Raw genomic sequence first — 14,769 nt, 5'->3', positions numbered from 1 at the left:
ATTCAAGGACAGCAATGCAGCTGTGAAAATTGAGAAGTAGGAAGAAAGTTTGTACCAATAACAAGAATCAGCTACTTGAGAGTATTTTGCTTAAACAAAAATCAAACGCATCTGCAACTTAGTAACCTTGTGACCTTGGGAAGGTCAAGTAATTTCCCTGAGTTTCAATTTCTTATTCTATGATTTTTTAAAGTATTAAAGCTGAAATGCTTTAGAGATCATCTTAGACAATTTCTTATTTTACAGATGAAGAAACTGAGACTTAAGAGGGGAATTAATTACCTAGTTCATGGAGTTGTGCTCACAAAGTCATTTATAGAAGTTGAATAAGAACCAAGAATCCATTTAGTTGCCTCAAAAAAATTAATATTGAGAACAGTAGACTGGACAGTTCCACTAGTTTCATTTACCTCCATTTTATTTCTTGATCATCTATTATTCCGGTAAAGAAAAGATTTTTATATATTTTTAATTAATCTAAAATTAATTGAGATGAAATTTTTAAAATGTTATACACTATATGAAAGGCACTGGGAATATAGTAGATGAAAACAAAAGTTTCCACTCTCATTGTGGTTTACATTTTAGTAATATAATCATTTAATAATGGAACATGTTATGTACACAAATAAGTATACAAATAAGAATTTGATAAGGCAAAGGCAGTAGCTAGACAAGGTATTATAAAATGTAAGAAGAGAGAAAACCCTTTATAGGTAGAAATCTCTTTGAACCTGAAAGCAAGGGAAAAATTTGAACAAAAGAATGAAGGAAAGAACTGCAGGCTTAGGGAATTGTAACATTCCATGAAACTATGCAGGAGGGGAGGGCAACATCAGTCTTCCTAAGTTTAGTCTGGAATTAAAAGTTGCAGAAAGTAGTAATGTGAAAAAAAGACTGGAAAGATAGGTTGGGGCCATGTGATAAAGGGACATCACCTATTCTGTGTCAGACACTGTGGCAGGTGCCAAGCATATCAAGACAAAAGTGGAATGGTCCCAGGCCTCAAGGAGCAGATGTGCTTGTAGTTGATGTTTTAGGCAGTGGAGCTCCTGAGCCTCCCTCCTCTGAGCAGGGAAGTGGCAAGGAGAGATTTGGGCATTAAGACTAATTTGGCAACCTGTGAAGGATGGGCTAGAGAAGAAGCAATCTGGGGTGATTGTTAACCAGAAGTTAAAAGTGAGAAGTGTTAGACTAAGACTTTTTATTCTTTGTATCAGGTCCAATTTAGGGATGATAGGAATCACTTACTTGTAGATGATAGATTGGGGACCTTTTTTGTTAAGGTAGATACTAACCTGATATTGTCTACTTCTCTTGACTTCTAGTAATTGGCATGGTCTCTCTTGAGGGTCTGTTTTTCCATACTTCTAAGTCTACAAGCAATGACTTTATAAAAAGGCAAAATTAAAGAGGCACTACTTTCCAAGCTTGCAGTTATGGTATTAAGATGAGCTGAGCATACCAGCCTATAAAGTGACACTGAGGCCCCTGATAAAGATGTAGGATCATAGACTAGAAAAAGTGTATGCCTTGTTCAGTTCAGTTTTCCATCCTTCTGTACTAACTTGTTCCATTCACAAATTACAAAAAGCTTTTATCTAACAATGCTGGCCCTTTCTGGATTCTCAGATGATCTTCACAAAGCAGGCCAAGGAAAATTCCCATGGTGCCAGGCCAGACAATTGAGCTTCTAGGAGTGACAAACTTCTACATGGCACCTTGCCTCCTTTGTACCCTAAACCAACTCCCATCAAGGGACAGGCTACTTCAATTCTGTCTGCCTTCCAGGAGAGTCCTACCATCTTCCCTACTTCTTTACTCTGTACCATTTTCATTTTAAAGTGAGACGGTATGAGAGGAAGTGATGATTTTGCTAGTCTGGCTCAACTTTATACTTGTAAAATTCATTATGTGCCATTTCCCAGAAACACTGTGTCTATTAAAACCCATCATGAACTTATTAAAGAATTAGTTAGTAACTAACTACTAACAGATTAACCTTGGGATTTGCATGAGCTGCCTTCAAAAATATTTTCTTTTGTTAGTATTTTACTAATGTATTTGAGTTTATTCTACAAATTGTAACATTCCATGAAATAGCAAAGCATCATACCTGATGGCCACACATAAAGACTGCATAGTCATTTACTATTGGGTTTCAGTGAAGAATCTCCCTCAGGAAGCAGTATAGTTGAATAAATATATGCAAGAAAAACAAAAGCCTAATATGTGTATTGTTTTTCCATTATTTCATTCCACTTGTATTTGACCTACATTTGAAATGGTGTAGTTGGAGTGGAGGGGAACTAGTGAACTATCCCATGATCAGAATTCTACTCTGGTTCTCTTGTTAAACTGTATTTTTTGGCAAGTCAGTCTCCCTGTTGAGCCTGTTTTCCTATATGTAAAGGGGGGCGGGAGGAGAGATTAGACTAAGTTCTAAAGCCCTTTAATGTTCTGTTTTCTGTAGTTTATGTGCCCTTCTATATCTGATGCTTCATGTTCTATGGACCCTTCCAACTTTAAAACTCTGTGATTCTATGAAGTAGATAAAATTTGAAGGTTTTTTTTTGTTGTTTCGAAAATGCTATGACCTTATTAACCAGGCATGATTGTTTGAGAAAATTAAACACTACTCAGTCTAGCATGTAAGTTAAATATTTTAATTTGGTTCATTATTGCTTCATCTAATTGCATTTATTGTAGGGAAATATGTTTACCTCCTAGCTCTTCTCACAAGGACTTGAAATGTGATTGTGTCTCCCTCTGAATAAATTCAGTTGTTTAATCAGTTAATAAACATTTATTAAGTGCCTGTGTTCCAAACACTATGCTAAGTGCTGTTTTATCAGAGAAACCAACAATTAGGTCTCTGTCAGGCTGTATTGTTCTCCTTATCCTCAATTCCAGTCTTAAGAAAGCCCCCTGATAGTGACATGAAGGGGAAGGGAATACTAGCTTTCTAACCAATCAAAGCAAGAAAAAATTCTCTGAAGTTCATCATATATATAGAATGTTAAAATTTTCAAACTCAGAGTGACCTTAGAGGTCATTTAGCTTAAATCTTATATGAATCTTATGTATATCATTTATAACTAATGATTATTCTTTCCTCATTTGAAGACTTTCAGTGATGGGGCATTTACTATTTCATAGCTCATTTTTAGATGACTTGACTTGAATTGTCAGCTTGTCCTAAGATAAAGTTAAATTTTGTTTTCATCGAACTTTACTGTTAGATCCTATTTCTACAGTCTTTTTACATTCTATAATACAAGGATTCTAGGTTTCCCAGAGTAACACAGGTCAAAAAACTTAAATACCAAAATGCAAGAAATGAAACAAGAAAACTTCTCAGAATTAGACTTGTTCTATTTAATTCCACAAATTAGAACCAAGACTAATAGGAAGAAGCTGCAAGGAGGTATAACCAGATTATAATCTATATTATCAGGGCTGGTGCCCTATCCACTGTGTCACCTAGCTGTCCTCAAGATCTTTTTTTTTTTATTTAAAAAATATATTTAATTAATGATTTTTTACATAATTTTTACTTTCCAAGGATTGCTTCCCCCAGAACCCTCCTTAGTAGCAAATAGATACAATCAATTTTTTTTTAAAAATCAGTATAATAGCTGACAATATATACCTTATTTCCCATCTGCAGTCCATCATTTCTCTGCTGAGAAGCAAACAGCATGTTTCATTCTCAGGATTTTGAATGTCAGGGCAGTTTTGGGTTTTTTTGATTTCTTGAAAGATGATATCTACATTCTTTTTTTTATCAAGACTTTCAGGTAGTCCAATAATTCTTAAATTATATCCCCTGGATCTACTTTACAGGTCAGTTGTCTTTCCAATGAGATACTTTATATTTTCTTCTATGTTTTCATTTTTTTGCTTTTGTTTGTTTCTTGATGTCTTATAAAGTTATTAACTTTCACTTGCCCATTTCTAACTTTTAAATAATTATTTTCTTCAGTGAGCTTTTGTATGTCTTCTTTTCATTTGGTCAGTTTTACTTTTAAAAAAAGTAATAATAGCATTTTATTTTTTGAAGTACAACGATAGCTTTCAACATTCATCCCTGCTGTAAAACTGTGTTCCAAATTTTTCTCCCTCCTTCCTCACTTCCTTCCTCCCCTAGACAGCAAGCAACCCAGTATAGGTTAAACACGTGTAGTTCTTCTAAACATATTTCCACATTTATCATGCTGCACAAGAAAAATCTGATGAGAAAGGAAACAAAAATGAAAGAAAAAATAATCAAGAAAAAAGGTAAAAATACCATGTTGTGATCCACATTTCATTCCCCACAGTCCTCTCTCTGGATATAGATGTCTCTCTGCATAACAGAGCTATGGGAATTGACTTTAATAACCTCATTATTGAAAAGAGCCAAGTCCATCATATAATTTTGTTTTTACTGTGTACAGCATTGTCTTGGTTCTACTCACTTCACGTAGCATCAGTTCATGTAAGTCTCTTCAGGCCTCTCTGAAATCATCTTGCTGATCGTTTCTTACAGAACAATAATATTCCATAGCATTCATATACCATAACATGTTTAGCCGTTTCCCAATTGATGGGCATTCACTGAATTTCTAATTCTTTACCACTACAAAAAGGGCTGCTGCAAACATTTTTGCACATGTGAGTCCTTTTCCATTTTTTATCATCTCTTTGGGATATAGCCCCAGTAGAGACACTGCCAGATCAAGAGTTATGTATAATTTGATAGCCCTTTGGGCATAGTTCCAAATTGTTATCTAGAATAGCCAATTTTACTTCTTAGGGAGTTCTTCTCTTCAGTGAATTTTTATATTTTTTCCATTTTTCTATTTTGCTTTTCAAAAAATTCTTCTCTTCATTGAATTTTTGTTCTTTTACCATTTGTCTTGTTCTGTTCTTTAAAGTATGATTTTCTTCAGCATTTTTTTGTGCTTGCTTTATTAATAATCCATTGGTTCTTTTTTTTCATAATTTTCTTGCGTCACTCATTTTTCTTTCCAGTTTTTCCTCTACTTCTCTTACTTGATTTTTAAAATCCTTTTTGAGCTCTTCCATTGCCTGAGACCAATTTATATTTTCCTTTGAGTCTTTGAATGAGGAATTTTGGCTCTATTACCTTCTTCTGAGTGTGTTTTGATCTTATCACTGTAATAACTTTCTGTATTTAAAAATATTTAATGATTTTTTACATAATTTTTTCTCTGTTCATTTTTCATCCTATTACTTGACTTTCAACTATATGCTCAAGTGCTCTGCTTTCCAAATAAAGGGGGTACTGTTTCAACTTCAGATTTTTTTTTGGTGCTATTTTCGGAGGTAATTCTAGAAACCTGTAAGTTCTGGGCTCTTCCAAGGTGATATGATCTAGGGAGAGGTTTGTTTATTACTCTCTTGTACTGTACATTGGTTTGTGAGCAACCACAAGTACACTTTTCAACCAGGGTCCCTCTTCTTCTGTGACCATAATCTTTGCTATACTATTATTCCTGCTCACACTGGGACTAAGACCCAGGATTGCAACCCAGATCCATGTATAGGCAATACAACAGAGTCCTATCCCCGAGGCCAGCAAAGGGACTCCTGTAAATGTCTTCTGGCCCATTTTCTGATTCCCTTACTGTCTGTGGACAGAGAGGTTTTGAAATTGCCTCTGCTGTCAATGATTCAGTCCGCCTCTGGTTTGCTGGGACCTGATCTGTGCTGGCATAGTCTGTATTGAACTATGCTCCTCTCCTACCCTGATGCTACAGAACTTTCCTGCTAACTGTCTTCTAAGTTATCTTGAGCTGGAAAATTGCTTCTCTCTCTTTTTGTTTTCCATTACTCTAGAATTCATTTAGTCTTTAAAGATATTTGGAAAGGTTTCGGGGAGAACCCTGCCTTTATATTCCACCATCTTGGCTCTGCCTCTCCACTGTCAGTATTTTGAAATTATAATTGAACACTACATATCACAGTTATGAAGTCTTTCAGTGTTGTCTTCCTTTATATCAGTTAATCAATGAACATTTATTAAAATTCTTACTGTGTTCCAGACACTGTTTGCTAAGTGTTTGGAATATAAAAAGACAAAATCAGTTCCTTAAAGAACTTACATATAATAGATTTGAACCACTGTATAATAGTACTTCTATCCTCTTTTAAATTAATCAATCATCTAATTGTGGAAATATGTATAGAAGAATTGCACATATTTAACATATATTGGATTACTTATCTAGGGGAGGGTGCAGGGAAGGGAAGAAGAAAAAGTTTGGAATACAAGGCTTTCTTTGCAAGGATGAATATTGAAAACTGTCTTCACATATATTTTGAAAATAAAAAGTTATTAATCATCCTTCAATTTGTTTCCTATTGAGGAGAAACATTAGTATAGTCATCATATAAATTTTTCTTCTGACTTTTTGGACATAAAACTATCAAGATAGGCTAAATATAGATAGAGGACTAAATATTTTCTTCAGTTATCATTACCTTTCAAATCTGTCTACAGTGATAGATATCAGCAAGAGATCTTAACAGTCACTTAACATCAAAAACTCTAGTGAGGTAAACCCTGTTAACTAACAGCAGAAAAGGCTAATCCCAAGGTGCTCAGTCATTACTCTCTTCTCTACCAGCCACTATAATGGCAGGGGGTAGGAGGGAGCAATAACTTTTAGCTACCATTTTGTGCTCTGGGATACATTCAACAATTTCCTGGTTGCTGCATTCTCTGCCAGCTAACACAGCAACAACCACCACCATCCTTGTCATTCGTATTCTTTCATTCCACCATTCTGAGTCAATAAGCAACAAGTGTTGATTCTGTCCACCACTTCTGTAATGGAAGTAGAGATATAGGAAAGAGGGAAGCGTGTACTACCTAAAGTGACAAGGTATCAGCATGTGTTGGGGGCCTGAAGAAAAAGGGACTAACATTCAATTAAGACCATTTCTGTCCCTCCAGCATTAAGAGTGCCCAAGACAACAGAGGTCTAGGCCTTGAGTTAACCATCATCAAAAGAGAAGTTAGAAAGTGAATAGTAGGGAAATATAAAGAAAAAAGATTGATTACCAAAGATCTCAGGAGGAAGATTTAGGTAAAAACCTTGAACATAGATAAATTAAAAATGGAAATAGTTATAACAGAACGAATAATTGAGCCTCCAGATCATCTAAGTGAATCCAGTTGTATCTGAGTAAATAATGTAAAATGAGAAAAATGAATCAACAATTGATGAATCAGAAGAACCTATCAATTCCCAAGGGAGCATGGAACCACAACAGTATATTTCCAAATGGTTCAAAGTGAAAAGGCTTGCTCATTCCCAATTTGATGGTCACCTAATTTCTTTCTGGTTCTTTGTTCCTATTATATTCCTATATATTATAAACATTGGAGTATATGTAGCATCTTTCCCTCAGTTTTTGACCTCTCAGAAGATTACATTGATTCTGTATCATTTTTTATTGATCCTGTTGACAGTTAATTGATTTTGTTCTATAACTGTTTAAGTCATGGTTCTTTGTCTTTGAACTTCAATTGGACTGTAATGAGTTCAGTTTAGAAAGCTAGTTCTCTTGCTAATCACTGTTCTGTTCTCACCTCAGGGGAATCTGTTATCCTTGAGGGATTTGAACTCCCAAGAGTCTGATCTAGTATCTTTATACTATCAAGATATCCTTCAGGGTTGCCTGATTTGCTGTCCAAAGAAGCCTGGTCCACTATTTCTGACCTTGCAGGTGGACTCAAACAATAAATGTTTCTTAGTCATAAGAGGGAAAGTAAGGTTTGTTGTTAGCCCTTCATTCTCAATTTCCAATCAATCATATTTTTCCCTCAACTCTGTAAGCACTATGATGCTGCCAACCCTATAACTGATTCTACTATTTCCTCACCTACCCTGTTCTGTTCTTTATTCTGCGCTTATAAAAGAGAACTTCTCCTTCAATTTAAGGTTTTTACCTAACTGGCAATTGTTAGATCCAATTTATTACCAGATTTGAGCCCTTTTTTATACTAAACTGTTATCTTGCTTGGAGGATATATGCCTCAGTCTACCTTTGTTGAATTCTGTTTGTGACACTTCCTGGGAATACATGCCTAATACTGGTGTGTCTGGTTCAAGAAAACATTTTTAGTGTAATTCCAACTTGTTTTCCAGAGTTAAGGAGCAAATTGACACTATTGTGTTTATGTGCCTGTCTTCTAATGTGCTTCTAGCAATGACCATTTTTGAATTTTCTTTTATTAATAATTTTATACATTTTTTTCACATAGTTATTGATGCCTTACATTTCTTCTTTTGAAAACTGCCCATAAAAAAAAAATCTGCCTAGGCAACTAGGTGGTCCAATAGGTCTGTAGTCAAGAAGACCTAAGTTCAAATACAGGCTTAAATTTTTAGCTGTGTGATCCTAAACAAGTCACTTAACATCAGTCTGACTCAGTTTCCTCAGCTGCAAAATGGCATCTCCCAAGATTGTTGTTAGGAGCAGATGAGATAATATTTGCAAAGCACTTAGTGCAATGTCTGACACATAGTAGATGCTTAAGAAATGATTAATTTCTTCCATATGACCACATTTTCTTTTTTTTTTTAGCTTTTTATTTTTAATATTCACCCTTGCAAAACCTTGGTTTCCAAATTTTTTCTCCCTCCCTTCCCTTAATCCCTTCCCACAGACAGAAAGCAATCCACTATATGTTAAAAAAGTATAATTCTTCTATACGTATTTCCACAATTACCATGCTGCACAACAAATATTAGATCAAAAAGGAAAAAAATGAGAAAGAAAATTAAAAAGCAAGCAAACAATAAAAAAGGTGAAAATATGTGATCCACACTCAGGTTCCATAATCCTCTCTCTGGGAGCAGATGGCTCCCTCTGTCTCAAGTCTGTTGTAATTGGCCTGGTCACCTCATTGTTGAAAAGAGCCAAATCCATCAGAATTGATCATCATATAATCTGTTGTTGCTGTGTACAATATTCTCTTGGTTCCACTCACTTCATTTAACATCAATTTATGTATATCTCCCTAGGCCTTTAAGAAATCATCCTGTTGATAATTTCTTACAGAACAATAATACTCCATAACATTCATATATACCATAATTTAATTCAGCCATTTTTCAACGGATGGGCATCCAATCAGTTTCCAGTTCCTTGCCACTACAAAAAAGCTGCTACAAACATTTTTACATGTGTGGGTCCTTTTTCTTTTTTAATGATCTCTTTGGAATACAGACCTAGTAGAGACACTGCTGGATCAAAGGATATGTACAGTTTGATAACTCTTAGGGCATGGTTCCAGATTGCTCTCCAGAATGGTTGGATCAGTTCACAACTCCACCCACAATGTCCCAGTTTTCCCATATCCCCTTGAACATTCATTATCTTTTCCTGTCATCTTAGCCAATCTGAGAGGTGTATAGTTATACCTCAGTCAGTTGTATGACCACATTTCCTGGCTAATTTTTGTTCATACATTATTTACATCGATTTGCTACATAATTTGAATATCATGGCTTATCTAAAGTATTGCTAGGAAAAATTGTTTTTCTCAACTAACTGCCTTACTAATTCTAACTTTGTTGATTCAGAATTAGGCATTATTTTGAAATTATTGGCCTTTTGTTTTTAGAGAGGTTTTGTTCACCACCCCCTTAACTAATGTAGTCCTTTGGTGACTTCTTTCCCCTGTACAAGAGTGTTTTTATTGTTAATTTTCACAGAATTACAAATATCAGAGCTGGAAAGTACCCCCAGATATAGAATTTAGATTGTTAGATGTTAGAGACCATCTAATCCAGCCACTTTTTAATTGTTTATATTATTATTATATATTTTTTATTCTCTGAGAGAGGAGGGAAGTAACTTGGCACAACTAGCTAAGAAACTTATTATTTCACACCTCCTCACTCTCAGAATGGTATAAACACTATCCAAAGATGAATTATGATGGTGATAACTCCTTTGCTTTTCATTCTTGGAAATTCATGTTTGTATTTATGATTTTAATGAATTCATTGTTGTTCTCTCTTAATTCTGTGTTGTAACCAAACCAAAGTCTTTGAAGGTTGTGAACTGATATATGACAGAATTAATCTTGATTGTCTTCTGTAAGCCTGGGGAATAAATTTCCATGTAATTTGAGAATTGAAAAGTAACATTGTCTCACTACTGAAGCTTAGATGGAAATCAAGTTTTTTTTTTTTTTTTTTTTTTTTAATGTAAGAAACATTTGTTAAGTTGAATTGGGGCGGGGGGGGGGAGGGGATTTGCCAAGAAACATTCAGAGAAAAGCAACTAGAGCAACTATTCAGATTTTGGGGTTTTTGCCCCTACTTTTTGGGGTGAGAGGAGAGAAGAGATTATAGAAATTATGCCTAGGACATACAGCACAGTGTGAGGCAAAGATCATTGGGCTTAGAATCCAAATACTGGGTTCTCAAGTTCCATCTTTGATATTTACTAGCCAGGTCACTCTGGGTAAGATACCATCCCTGTCTTGATCTGAGTTTCCTTCTCTGTAAAATCCTAAATTCTTAGAAAGCAGTGTTGGAAAGGCCCTTTATTTAGGGATTACTTAATCCAGTCTTATTTTATAGAAAAATTCATAAAAGAAAAGTGGCTTGTCCAGGATTAGACTAGATTTCCAAAATCCTTTTCAGCTTTATGATTCCATGACACTATAGTTTCTCTTTATCTCTCATTATACAGAATTGTAAGGGAAGACTTGTTACCATGAAAAAAAAATGGAGTCCAAGAACCAGAGTGAGCTTTCTGAATAATTGGCAAAGGCAGACATCTAGTTATTGTACAAAAGCAACATGAAGAGAGATGTGTCCCTTTTAAGAATATTATCTGCTGTTCAGTAAGTTAGCAGGATGCCAATCCCCACAATGCTTTTCACCAATGAGGGAATTAGAAGATCTTGAAATAAAACAGGACTTGATTAAGCCTATCTTACTTGGCACCCATTTCATCCATGCTGCAGTCATTCTGAGGACTATAATATATATATATCTTTTTTAAGCCTTCAATTAGTTCTGAATTCATGCAGGTAGTTCTGCTGTTATTTTGTCACCGGGTAATGCTAAGTTTTTTTCCCCTTCCTGTGCCACACTCTGATGAATTTGTCATCCTAATAAGTCTGCCCCTTATCCCACTTTAAATTAATCATTCATCCATCATTTTGTTTTATTCTTGGTCAAATTTCTTGTTTTTATGTCACCTTCATTTCTCAGTAATATTCATCCCTCTTCTTCTCTATAGTGAATCTTTCTTTGTAACAGCTTTTTTAAAGTTAAAAAAAAAAGACACTTCAGCATAACCAAATAATACCAAGTAAGTCTAGCTGTACAAGTATTATTTTACACCCACAGTCATTCATCTTTCCAAAGGGGGAGAGGTGTAGGGGTATGTGTGATGTATTTTCCCAGGACCAAGCTTCTTGGGCATTATAATTTGGGCTTTCATCTTTTTCCTTTATATTTACATTGTTGTTGTCATCATGTATTTATTTTCCTCTTAAACATCATTCTGTATTAGTTCGTGTAAATCTTTCCATGCTTCTCTGAGTTATTTTCATATTCATTATTTTTTATGGCTGAATATTTTTAATACATTTATGTGACATATATGTATAGAAATGTATATGTGTGTGTATTCTCTGTCTTTATATATCTACTTTGTTTTCAATTCTTTACTGCTATGACAAATGCTACTCTGAATATTTTTGAAACTGTTGTCATTGATATCTTTGGGGCATATGCCTATTTGTGGAATCTCCAAATCTTGTCACTCTTCAGCTTAATCAAAAGAGTTCTATGTTTTTCCCACACCTCCATTCTTAATAATCAAAAAAAAAAAAGAAATTTAAGGAGGTTTATAATGCCTTTATTTATCTGATGATGTTGAATCTAGCAGGATGATAAAATGGGAAGTTCAAGGCATGTATTTGTAGTCAGAAGACTTGGATTTGAACCACAGTACCCATTCTTACTAACCTGTGTAATCACAGACAAGTTATTTCTTTCCTTCTCTAAAACAAGTGTTTTGAATGAAACAATCTTTTTAGCTCCCTTTAGATATAGATTCTGTGACTTCATGTAACTCTGTATTCTTCTCCCCTAGCTCAAGAGCTGGAGTGTAGAAGACCTTCAGAAGAGGTTGTCTGCACTTGATCCCATGATGGAGCAGGAAATTGAAGAGATTCGGCAGAAGTACCAGTCCAAACGACAGCCAATTCTAGATGCTATTGAGGCTAAAAAACGGCGGCAGCAGAACTTCTGAACAAATCCCAGCCTGGTGGCAGGACTGGTCTTAATTCACTTCTCAAGGATGCTCTGTTCCTAGCTTTCCACAAACCCTATAGGTTGCTCCATGTTGAGAGCAAAATAGAGGGACACATGGTTCTGCTCTTTCATGTTCCCATAAGCACCTTTGTGAACTTCAGAAATGCAAATGACCATGAAGATCATTTGACATTCAAGGCTCCATTTTTATGTCCTATATATTTAAAATAATGAGGGATCTTATTTCACAGGGTCCATGTTAAGCCTTTTTAAACTCACGGTTTTTAACTCAAGTAATAGGGAAATCCCTAGGCCAGCAAGAGTTGGGAATGTTTTGTTTTGTTTTTCCCCAAAAAGCTTTCAATAGTTCTTGCTGGCAAATTTTTTAAATATGTAAATTATAAATATGTCCACACATTCTGTGGCACTGAACTACTGTACTCTTGGTACAGGTACAGCTTGCAATAGTTTAACTGTACCCTCTTATAACTATGGTACTGTAGAATGGGTTAGTAAGGGTCATTGAGAAAAAGAACAGAACTCGGGGATCAGGGAGCCTATTTTTCAATGGGGCCTTATGAATTAATTTTCAGCCTAATCCCATTAGGGTGATTTGAGCCTGATGATTGCTTAGCACTTACCATTTTCTGTTAATAAATAGTAAATCTTTGTTTACTATGTGAGCTCTAAGGGCCTGCCTGATGGGACCTTCATTGCAGATGATTTTAAAGCTTGTCACCCGCCAGCCCCTCCTTTGTCTGATCTTATCTCCAGATGCCCTGTAGACACTGATGGCCAAATAGAAAAAGCCCTGATTTGGGTGGGATTGAGACATCAGAACCCTCAGATGTCTTTCTTGGCTTTGTGACTTTGGGCAAATTATTGACCCTCTCTGAGCCTAAACATCCCTACTTGTAAAACAAGGAAGAACTTAGATGCTATGATTGCCATGGTCATCTTTGGCTCTTATGTTCTTTGCTCTTAAGACCCTCTAACCCTAAATATCCCATGACCCTCTCACTGTTGCCTCTGCACCAATCCATAATTGGTAATCAGACTTTTTCTCCCTCACATATCCTCTCTCTGCTATTATTCTTCTACACACCCCTCAAAAAAGAAATTCATTGTTCTCATATAGGGAAAAAAGCACTGGACTGGGGGCTCCTCCCAGCTCTTATAACTTGATGTGTGACTTTTAGGCAAGTCACTTCTCTGAGCCTCAGTTTCCTCATCTGTAAAATGAGGTGGTTGGACCAGACCTTAAGGTTCCTTCCAGTTGTGACATTCTTTGCTTCCAAATCCCCATGTTTGATTCATTAGCTACAAGAACATTGACCATAGCCTCTGTTTCAAGTGGCACATTGTCATATTGTTTTTATTTGTCTTTGGGTTATATCTTCAGTTGTGGTTTAAGGGGTAAACATTCTTGCCTGCTTCCTTCTCTACAGCCAAGCAGGAAGGAAAAGCTCACACCATGAGTGTGATATGCAAGCCCACAAAGTAGCTTTAACTTTTTCTACCAGAGGATTTTAACATCCGTCTAAGTTCTGTCTTGAAATGTGCTGTTTTCATATCTGGTTGTACATAATAGGCCTAGGTCCCTTATCTGTATATGTGTGAAGCAGTTTAGGGGGATCTTTGAAATCTAAGATGATTCTTTGATATTTGGATTGTTTTTCTTTATCCAGCACTGGCCTTATTTGTTTTAAATAAATTGTTCTGAAAACTACAGTTGTTGTCCCCTTTAGTTTCCTCATATGGCAGTGATGGAAAGTTCTGGTTTAGTAGATGGGTACTTCCAATTTTGGGCTAAGTGTTTGCATTTAGCTTTGTTTCACTCTGTCACAAAGCATAGAATTTAGTGATATAAGTGAGAATTGAATAGAATCTCCACTGCTGTCAGTCTGTGTAGCTTTATTCAATGATTACTATGTATCAATCACTGTACTAAGCACTAGGGATATCAAGAATTGAAAAAATACTGTCTCTGAACTTAAGGAGCTCTCAGTCTAATGCAGACATGCAAATAACTTTGCCTATACAAGATATAGACAGTATGAATGGGAGGCAATTTCAAAGTAATAGCAAGGGCTTCCTGCAGTCCATGGGGATAGAGCTACTTTACTGCGACCTGGATATAGATCCTCACTTCTCCATAGCTGTATCAATAAAGCACAGACTCTAAAAAGTTCTTCTAAGCACAAAAACTTTGGGTATAAGTCTGTTGATGACAGTTTCTGAGTGTTGCTGTGTGAGTGACAAATGCACGCCGCAGTCAATCTGGTGATTGGTTATCTAAGTCATAAAGGGATTGTCTTTGGACCATTGGATTCCATAGCCTGTTGGAGGTAGTACTTATACTAATGAAATTTCTATTTCTTAAAACAGGAGTATAACACCCCAAATCCACCAGGCAATCAAAAGATTTCCCTATTGGATAAGCCAATAAGTCTGGCAGCACTTAGAAATG

The 14,769-nt window shown here is 35.7% G+C and overlaps 1 protein-coding gene across 1 annotated transcript in view; it reads left to right on the top strand.

Annotated features, from left to right (window-relative positions):
• Positions 1-14,028, top strand: part of STK4 (serine/threonine kinase 4) — a 115,310-nt gene extending 101,282 nt beyond the window's left edge. Inside the window, exon 11 of the mRNA XM_051976484.1 lies at positions 12,139-14,028. Within this exon, the coding sequence (XP_051832444.1) occupies positions 12,139-12,297 (159 nt within the window). The 3' untranslated portion in view covers positions 12,298-14,028. The remainder of the gene's footprint in view (positions 1-12,138) is intronic.
• Positions 14,029-14,769: the final 741 nt, after the last annotated feature.

Source organism: Antechinus flavipes, chromosome 2, assembly GCF_016432865.1.
Source record: "Antechinus flavipes isolate AdamAnt ecotype Samford, QLD, Australia chromosome 2, AdamAnt_v2, whole genome shotgun sequence".
Classification (NCBI taxonomy): domain Eukaryota; kingdom Metazoa; phylum Chordata; class Mammalia; order Dasyuromorphia; family Dasyuridae; genus Antechinus; species Antechinus flavipes.
Note: the sequence above shows the minus strand (reverse complement) of the source record. Positions and strands in the feature narration are given on the sequence as shown.